The sequence below is a fragment of the Myotis davidii genome, unplaced genomic scaffold (genome assembly GCF_000327345.1).
Source record: "Myotis davidii unplaced genomic scaffold, ASM32734v1 scaffold209, whole genome shotgun sequence".
Classification (NCBI taxonomy): Eukaryota; Metazoa; Chordata; class Mammalia; order Chiroptera; family Vespertilionidae; genus Myotis; species Myotis davidii.
The window spans coordinates 2577838-2587590 of record NW_006300047.1 but is presented as its reverse complement, the minus strand read 5'-3'; the positions used below and the strand labels follow the sequence as shown (position 1 = coordinate 2587590).

General features: G+C 52.0%; 1 protein-coding gene across 1 annotated transcript in view; it reads right to left on the bottom strand.

The window, feature by feature from the left end:
- Nucleotides 1-838: 838 nt before the first annotated feature.
- The window catches only part of EMP2 (epithelial membrane protein 2), a 12783-nt gene continuing 3868 nt past the window's right edge, over nucleotides 839-9753 (bottom strand). The window contains exons 3-4 of the mRNA XM_006776299.2: nucleotides 7530-7676; nucleotides 839-4359 (exon numbers count right to left, since the gene is read on the bottom strand). Of these exons, the coding sequence (XP_006776362.1) occupies nucleotides 4172-4359; nucleotides 7530-7676 (335 nt within the window). The 3' untranslated portion in view covers nucleotides 839-4171. The remainder of the gene's footprint in view (nucleotides 4360-7529; nucleotides 7677-9753) is intronic.

Here is a 9753-nt window from a genome sequence, read left to right as displayed (position 1 = left end):
TTTCTAAGGGAGCCAAAGCAGCCCTACCTCAGCTCTCTCCTTGCTCCTTCTACCCTAAGTCCTTCTTTTGTTCCACTGTCCCCAGCTTGAATAAATGTGCTCTCAAAATCACCTGGACTTGCCCTAACCAGTTTGGCTCAGTGGATGGAGCGTCGGCCTGCAGACTGAAGAGTCCCAGGTTCGATTCCAGTGAAGGGCATGTACCTTGGTTGCAGGCACATCCCCAGTAGGGGGTGTGCAGGAGGCAGCTGATTGATGTTTCTCTCTCATCAGTGTTTCCAACTCTCTATCCCTCTTCCTTCCTCTCGGTAAAAAATCAATAAAATATTTTTTAAAAATCACCTGGACTTGTGTTGCGCAATCCTTCCTGCATGAAGTCAAGAACCCACATACGACTGGTCAGGCCTAGACAGACACCCTCTGGGCCCAGACCCCACCCAGTAACAAAACTAGTACAAAATAATACTGAATGTAAGCCATATTGAAAAAAAGAAAAAGGAAGAGAAAGGACTGGCTACATATTTTGTGGAAACCATTGCAAAATGAGAATGTGGGGCTGTTTGCTGAAATATCATTACGAAGTTTAAGATGGTGTTAGCAGATCGTTAACCCAGTATGGATCCTTCTGGAAGCCCAGGTCCTGGGCAGTTGCGATTGGTTCATCCAGGCAAAGGTGGTGGGAGTCTGTCCTATGACGAACTGTCAGGCACCAACTGCTGGCTGTAAAAACCACACCTTCATCTCGATGAGAAATCAAATGATCCCCTGCCACTGGACGTGGCAGGATTCTAACCTAGATGCTGGCACGCATGGGCACATTCGAGGCTGTGGCTCTGGGTGATTTGGTTTTAAACTTTATTTTTCATGTACAGTTTCAGATTATACAAAACATAGAAAATGTACTATTTTAAAGGCACATTAAGGAGAAAGTATCTAAAACCCTAAAATCACATTTGTCCACAAACCAAGGTTCAGACTTAACCTCTAGGCCTTTCTCTGCATTTCCTCATCACCACCGCGCCCCCCAATATACAAAACTGCCCAATGAGCTGTATTGTAAGTAGCCTTTCAACGATTAGCAAGTTTAGTCATTCCCCACCCAGGCAGATTTTAAATGATGCTACAGCTTCTATCTAAGCTACTATGTTTAGTGTCTTTACATACAGGCTTGGGGGTCCAGGTGTCCTCGGCATCAGTTAATACAGAGCATCCCAGGACCTCAGCCTGTCAATTAGGGGTGCACACAGGCCACCAACCTGCCGCAGAGGATGGAGGATTGGGGGGAGGTCTCCAATTCTCCCGTGTTCAGGTATAAATATATACATTCACTCAGAGCTACACATTAATTTTCCAAACTCACTTGACAGAGACCCAAAGTAATTTTAATGCGAATAACAAAACGAGTTAGTCTGTCTCCATCCATAGCGCCCCCCCCCCATGAAAGAATTACAGTACTGTATAAAAATGTCCTAACATGCGCAAACTACAGTTCCTTCAAATACAGTTGTTACCAGTAATAATATTTGGTCCTAATTTTTGCTTCCTGGATGTCTGTTAGTTTCCTTTGTTGTTGATGTTCTTGAGTAACTGATCGTAAGCACCGAGTGAGGGCTGACTCTGCCTACAGGTAAGAAATATGGGTATTTTCTCCCTGACGCCATCACCTCTTTCCCACCTCGGCAATGCAGGGCAGGCAGCTCTCATGAGTCACAAAACCTTGGCATCGCGATAGATGTGGATGCTAATGCTGTACAGTAGCGGCAACCAGCCAGGAAAATCCATGGGGTCATTTCAGATTCTCACGCACCCCTCAAGTTTTGGAGAAGGAAATCCGGGCATTGCCCGGGGATGAGGCTTACCAGATTCCTGGTTCTGAGGGCTGCTGGTTTGTTTCCACGTGGCCACCAGGAAACTAGAGAAAAGCCACCTGGCTGGGAAGCTGGGGGCACTGTAGACGCACCTTCCTCCAGAGGCTCCTGTAGCATCCTCCAAACCCGAAGCATGTGGCTGCTCCGACCCACCCTACGCCTGAGTTTTCCAGGAGGTGGCACCCTGTCCTGTCCCTGGCCCGATGTCACCCTGCACTGTGCTGGTGGCTCTCTGGGGGGAGGGTGTCCTGCCTCAGGGAGAATTCCTGGATTTGCTCGCCCCTCTGTTTTCAAAGCCTCACACCCTGCCTGGACCATAGCAGGCACGGAGTACTCGGTGGAAAATGAACAATGAATGAATGAATAGATGGACAGAAAAACCCAACCCTGCACTGAAAAGGAGTCCACGGTGGCCCCAAAGCTACTCAACACAGAACTGGGCTGATGGCAGATCGCTGCCACTCAGCAGGTCAAGTGCAGAAGCATTTAAGCAGCACCAGTGCCGAGACGCGGCCAACAGGTCGCACTGGCCCAGGCATGCCTCCCCAGAAGCACGCTCAGGACCAGAGGAAAAGGACTGAGGCGCGCCAAGAGCTCATTCAATGGGGGCACGCCCCAGGGTCAGGCGCACTGCCGCACACCTCACACCTCATGGTGCTTTTACACCTAAGGACAGACTCCCCAAAGCCGCATTTCTCAGTATAGTCTCGGAATTGTCTGGAACACCCACCCCCCTAGGCCCTGACAAGGCAGAGTCCCCCGAGTGGCACTTGCGCCCTCTCAAGTCTGAGAACCACAGCAGACTGGTTCCCGTCACTGCTTCATTGGCTCTCAGGGCCCTGGGATGCTCCACAGAACTAAACGTCCTCTTGATGGAATCGACAATGCTGCCCAATAAATGCCAGCTGCACAGGTGAGAGAGCAATGTTGAGGGTGATCTCCATGCCTCCAGGTGCATTTAAAGATAGGCAGGCACGAAGCAGGTTCCCTCCCACCCACCGGCCTCACTTTTCAATCCTCGGTTGCGGTCTTCACAGCCATCATCACAGTTTTTAATTAGTTTTCCTAATTGGTTTTTAATTCATCTTCTCCTTGGACGATGAGCCCCAGAAGGAGAAATGATCACCCAGCCTTATGCTGATGAATGAATGAATGAATGAATGGGTAAATGAATGGATGGTGGATGGGTCCTCTGAGGCTCCAGAAATGTAGTAGAGGCCAACCAGCTTAGAAGGCAGGTCAGGAAGAGGAGAGGCCTTCTGACTTAGGGCTATAAGGAGGCTGTGGCCCCCTGCCCCCAGGGTGGCTGGCTAGTGGGGTGTGGGGCCTGGGCCTGGAGGTTGGGTGGTCCAGATGAAAGCAGCTGTGGCAGGGACAGGGAAGAATCAAGAGCTGACGGAGGCCAGGGCTTTGGTCTGCAGTGGGGTCTAGACCCACCTCCCAGCTTGATATGATGAGAGCTTTAATGTTTGTGAGGAGGCAGTTCTGCTCCCCGGGTTCTGGGAGGTGGCCCTCAACCTTAAGGCACCTAAGCATCACGGAGGAACTTGATAGCAATGCAGGCTTCCGGGTCCCACTTCTGAAGACAGATTTTGTAGGTCTGGGAGTGGGTACCCAATAGTGTGCATTTTATAGGTGTACTAGGGATCACAAGATGAAAGTCTTTGCCTCAGGGTGAGCCCACATCTGACCCCCTCTCCCCCAGGCAAGCAGGTGACAACATCTGCAAGTTTAGGTGGCACCTTCGGGACCTAGCCCGTTATAGGCAGTTAGGGCCGTGGTCTGGTACAGGCAGAACACCAGGGTCCATACCTGTTTCTCACATGGAACTTGGCTGAATACCTGAGGAGGTTTCATCCCTCACCTGGCCGCCCCTCACCTCACCTTTCACCACTAAACACCCAGAGACTTGGGAAAGGGAAGCTGAGATGAGGAGGACATGGTATGGCCCAAACCTAGGGGGAGATGTCCCCCGAGACCTGGCTTTCTCAGCCTCTTGTCCTCACATCACATCCCCGTGGTAAGGAAACATCCCGCTGGACATTTTAGGATTTGAGCATGGCTGGATTTTTGGCTTTGTCTTGTTGGGACTTTCCGACGGCGGGAGTTCTGAATTCCAGCCTTCACAGTCTGTTCTCTGATCTCAAGAATGCAAAAACTCTTCTCTTTTTTTTGGCTTTTAAAGGAAACAATATGTTTGCTAGAAAAACCACACAAAAAAAACAAAACAAAAAAACGGATTATATACAAAACGGTTATCTGGATGTAGACTGTACTGCGTGAGAGCGACCGAGAGCCGGGGTCTATTTGCGCTTCCTCAGGATCAGGTACATGAGGCCGCTGATGAAGGTGAAGGCGAAGGCCACCCAGGCCAGGATGAAGGAGTAGCCGTACGTGCCTTCTGCGGTCAGAGTATAGAATTCCCAGTTGTGGTTGTGAATGTCTTGGCGTCGGTCTGTGTAAATGGAAGCTGCAATCATGACACACAGGCCTGGGAGAAGAAAAGTGAAGACACCAATAAGTCACGGGCCGCAGCGCGTCCCAGGCCCCTGAGGGGACTATTAGAGACCAACTTAAGCTTTTATTATTATAGGTGTTTGTTTTAGTCTATTGGAACGATGATAACGAATATTTTACTTGACGATCACTGCTTCCCCGTCACCATTTTGCTGCCCATTCTTGCTAGCTGAACCCAATTTTTATTTTTTTAAATATGTGTTTATTGATTTCAGAGAGGAAGGGAGAGGGAGAGAGAGAGATAGAAACATCAATGATGAGAGAGAAGCATTGAACAGCTGCCTCCTGCACGACCCCCACTGGGGATTGAGCACACAACCTGGGCACGTGCCTTGACTGGGAATAGAATCGTAACCTCCTGGTTCATGGGTCAACGCTCAACCACTGAGCCATACTGGCCAGGCTGAAGACAATTTTATTTGGGCAGCCGTGTGCCCAGCCCAGAAGACAAGACATCATGTATCTATACCAGGGGTGAGCTGGACGGTAAATAGTTCAGGTTTGCAGGGTCTGTACAATGTCTGTCCCCCACTACTCAGCTCTGTACTTCCCCTTGCGTACTACTTTAGCCTGTTAGGTTGGAAGGGAGTGGCCAGAGCTGCGGCAGCCTTTTGGGGGCCATGAGAGCTGTGGCAGCCTTTTGGGGTTATCACTGACACTCTGAGGATGATGGCATAGAAGGAGGAGAGCTGTGGGGGTTGGGGATACTGCTGCTGAGCTGCCAGACCAACTGTGGCACCTTCCACCTCCTATTTGTTATATTAAAAAAGTAAAGTTCTTTGTGGCTGAAGTCATTGTTAATTGGAATTTCCTCTTACTTGCAGCCAAAGGCAACTTGACTGAATCACAGACATAAATGCTAGGATGAGGTTAAGCACCCTGGTTTTCCTGGCGGGACCTCTCGCCTCCCCTGGCCAGCTAGGACTGTCCATCAGGGTGCCAGCCCTTCTCTAACTGGGGGTTGAGTGTGTGACAATCTCTGCCGATCAGACCGTTGTTCCTGGAGGCTTGAATTGAGGGAAAAGCCACACTGTCATCTGATTCACACGGATTCTGCCAGCATCTCGCTGAAGTGACTGCCCATCAGTTCCTGCTGCCTGGATCCTCTATCCGAGACCCGGTGTCCAGCTTTTCCTTTGAATTGTGTGAGCTGCCCTGGCATCTGGCACTTAATGTAAGTTATCAGAGCGTCTGTTGCTCACACCTGAACATCACTGACTGACATGGCGTCCAGACCTTGCAGGCTTGGGGCAGAAGAGGGAGGGGCAGGTCCTCGGGCCAGAAAATGGTCAAAGGAGTTGTTGTGGACGGCAAAGGGGTGTGTGTGGCTTTTGTATCAAGGTAACCAGTTTTGACTAAACGGCCTTCAGAGACAAACAGACACATGGAGACAATAACAGAAAGGAAACTTGAATGGGAAACTCCCCAACTCCCTCTCCGCATGTTACGTGTCGAGATTCAACGGCCATTAATGGTGCGAGTCGTGGGGTGTCCATGCCTCTCACTGCGAGATACAAAGAGAGTAAAGGAAGAGGCAGAGCAGACACCCCCTCACGGGTGCCCTTGGGCAAGTTGTATTGCTTCTCTCGGCCTCACTGGGTCTGGGTCTGCGTCTCTGCTCCCAAGTGCTGGGCTCATGGATGAGAACACACATCCCCAGGTGCTAACCAACAGGTCAAGATGGGCCTTTGGGGTCTGCACTTTAGGAAGGTCCCCAGAGGGATCCTGGTGGACTTTGGGCTCGGGGACCAAGGGACCCTCCAGGGTCTTTTATGATCGAAATACTTTCATCTCTGCCTGCACCCTGGCTTGTCAGGTCAGGTGCCCTGAGGGAAGGATGCTGTCTGTGACCAGCCATCCTGCTGTGCCCAGGACTGAGGGGTTTCCTGGGATGCAGGACTCAGTTTTCAAACTGAGAGCCCGGCTGGAGTGGCTCAGTTGGTTGAGCATTGTCTTGTGCACTGAAAGGTCGCCGGTTCAATTCCTGATCAGGGTACATGCCTGGGTTGTGGGTTTGATTCCCAGTCAGAGGGCATATGGAAGGCAATCGATCAATGTTTCTCTTTCACATCGATCTCTCACATCTATATGTCTCTCTCTCTCTCTCTCTCTCTCTCTCTCTCTCTCTCTCTCTCTCTCTCCCTCTCTCTCTCTTCCTCAGCATGTCTTCAGGTGAGAATTAAAAAAACAAAAAGTAAAACTGAAACAGGTGCAGGCACACAGATCACCCTGGTGTGTGTAAGGTGCCTCGGGGCTATGCTGAGGGCATGGCAGGTCTGGACTTGACTCTGGGCTGCAGGGAATGAAGTCTGGGAGGCAGATAGGTGGCTGAAGGTGGGAGTTAGCACCAGGCAGCAGGCGGTCTCTGAAGTACAGAGTTCTCATCCTCCTCAAGCCACCCGTTGTCTCCCGATTGGAAAGTACAGTGGAAGGGGAGGGGTTCCAGTTTTTGTCATCAGAAAGCTTTAACTCTCTACTGAGGAACAGTAACACGCCATCATGTGGTGGCACAGGCTTCTACACCGGCTTCTAAAACTCACAAGTAGGACAAAGTGCTCTGAGAGACCTTTTTTCTCTAAGTCCCTTCAGGATTGAGGCCGTGTCTTGCTCATCTCTGTATCTCCAGCAGCCCCCAAGGGCCCAAAGCAGGCGCGTCTAACACCAACCAGCCAAAAAAATGACAAAAAGCCAGTTGGTGGCTTCCCACCAGCTTGGGAAAAAGACCCCCAAATCCTAGCAGGCTTACAACACCTATGAGTCTGGTTCAGCTCACACCAGGCCTCCCACCCCCAGTCTCTACACTCCAGCCGCACTGGCCAGCTAAGTGTCTTCTATCACAGGGCTTTGGTCATGCTGTTCCCGCTGCCTGACACACTGTTCCTTCCCCTCTGTACCAACAGAGCACATTCTGCAGCAACTCCTACTCACCCTACAGATTCCAGCTCAGGAAGGACGCCCGCCCTGACCCCCTAACTAAATCCAAACTCCGAAATATGAAATGTCCCACGGAGGCAGCGGGGCACAGCTGCCAACCTCTCCTTCCCGAGTCCTCACCTGCCACGCTCCTGGCTGGGAAGGCGGGGGTCGGGTGTGGTGAGGGGGTGGGGAGGGTGCCGATTCCAGGAAGCCTGTCGTTTTACTTACATGACATGAGCTGGATGATGGAGGTTAAAACAAACCTCTCTCCCTGCTTGAGGCGGAAGAGCTGGAGCAAGAAGATCAGGAAGGCGATGCAGCAGAGAATGGTGGAGAGGATCATGCTGGCCTGGACCGCCTGCATCGTGGAGTAATCTGTGGGAAAGGACAAGAGCGCGGGACTGAGGACCGCAGGCGGCCTGGGCCCCGGGCGCAGGGACAGTGCCAGCTCCCGAGTGGGGGGACGAGATTAAAGTGCAGGGAGTATAGTGTGAGCACAGGGCAGTCAAGGAGTCTTCCCTCCCTCCTCTCCCTCTAGTGTGTACTTGACCCGAGATCCCGTGTCCTTGTCTGGAAAACGGAGAGCCACCACCTGCTGGGCATTCTTCCCGGCCTGGGTCGCTGCTCCCACATCCGTGGCTCTCGGAGGGGGGAGTATTTAAAAGCTCAAGTCGCCAGGTTCCAAGCTGGCAGATTCTGATGCAAGAGCTCAGAGGGGACAGGTCTGCGTGTCCAGACTTTAGCGAGACCTCTGGCGGCATTCTCGGGGACGTGGGGCCCTCAGGACTGAGTGAGCTTCTGAAAGTACATTTAAGAGAGTGAACCTTGTGCTCGCTCCTTAGGAAAAGGAAAGCAAAGTTGTCTCGGATGGGCCTGAGAGTGTGGGTGTGAGCAACAGGGGTACGGGGGAGCTTGAGCGAGACAGGAGCCAGTCTGGGGGAGGGCGCCGCACGGGGAAGGACACAGCTGGAGCCCTGCACCGAAGGTGTACAGAGGGGTCGAGTGCAGGGACTGGAGCCGCCTGCGTGGACCTCAGTTTGCTCACCTGTGAAATGGGGATAACAGCTCCCGCCTCAGCAGGCTGGGAGAGTGGGGTGAATTCATCCATGGAAGGATTTTGGGGGTGCCCCCGCAAAGGGAGTGCTATGTAAGGGCTAATGTTATCACCAGGACGCAGGTAAGATGGTTGAGGGGACAGTGCCCAGAGCTGCAGAGGAAAATCTAAGGAAAACCTTCCTTTTTTCTTTTTCTTCTTGCAGTCTTGCCTAATAAATGACTAGAGAGAGGCACAATGTTAAGCTCTTAACGACACGTTAAGCAACGGCTCTGAGCGTGGTCTGGCTGCGCGTGAAGAGCCGCCGGACAGCATGGAGCCCCTCCCCCACTGCTTACAGTGAGAAACGAACCCTCATCCCCTCCCCCAACCCCACATGATCGCATCCTAAGAAGTCCAAGAACAGGCAGAGGGCAGGACAGTGGCAGAAGTGGTTGCCCTCGGAGCAGGGGGTGGTGGGAACTGGGCTAAGAGGGGCCCAAGGGAGCCCTCCGGGGGACGGAATGTTCTCCTTCTTGCCTCGGCTGAGGTTACAAGGGTGCATACATAATTGTCAAAGCTCTTTGAACTGAGACCTTAAGGAGTCTACCTATTATAGCTCCGCTCCGTTCTAAAAACATCCGGGAGGCTACACAGAGATGAACTCCATCAGAATCTCTGGTGGTGTTGGGACCCGGCCTGGAGTGGGTGCCACCTTCAATGCGACCCTCTCTTTCTGCTCTCTGCCACGTGGGGACACGAGAACCAGGCTATCTGCAAGCCAGCACGAGTCTGTTCTCACCAGACACCTGATCTGCCCGCGCCTGGGAGATATAAATGTCTGTGGTCCAAGCCACGCACCCGGCCTATGGTTACACACTGCCCGGACGTAGGCAGACCGTGGCTGTGGGAGAGGACAGAGGGTTTCTCAGCGTTGGGGGGTGGGTGCAGAAGGTGGCGCTGGTGGCCGATGAGCTCAGTGTAGGTGGAGGCCAAACAGTGCACGGACCAACGACACTCGGACCAACGACACTCACCGATGGGGGGTGCTCACTGTGCTCTTGTTTAAATGTGTCTACGGAGCTCGGGGAGCTCTCCACCTGGCCCGTTAGCACGTGTGTAGCACCGCTAAGATCTGGGTTTAGTGGTGGTTTTGTTTTTAACAAGGAAAGAACCGGAAACAGTCTCAGGACCTTCAAGAGGCAGATGCATCTGGTGAGGGTTTAATAACATTTGATTTTCAATGTAGCATTTTAAACAAAATTCCCTTCCTTTATGGCAAGTGATTCCAGGTGAGCATTTATGTAGGGACGTAAAGTCCCCTTTGAAATAAAATGGATGTAGGAAACGGTGAGCAGGTTTAAAGCAGGGTCGGCTGGCTTTTCTGTGAATACTCTGGGCTTGGTGGCCGCATAGTGC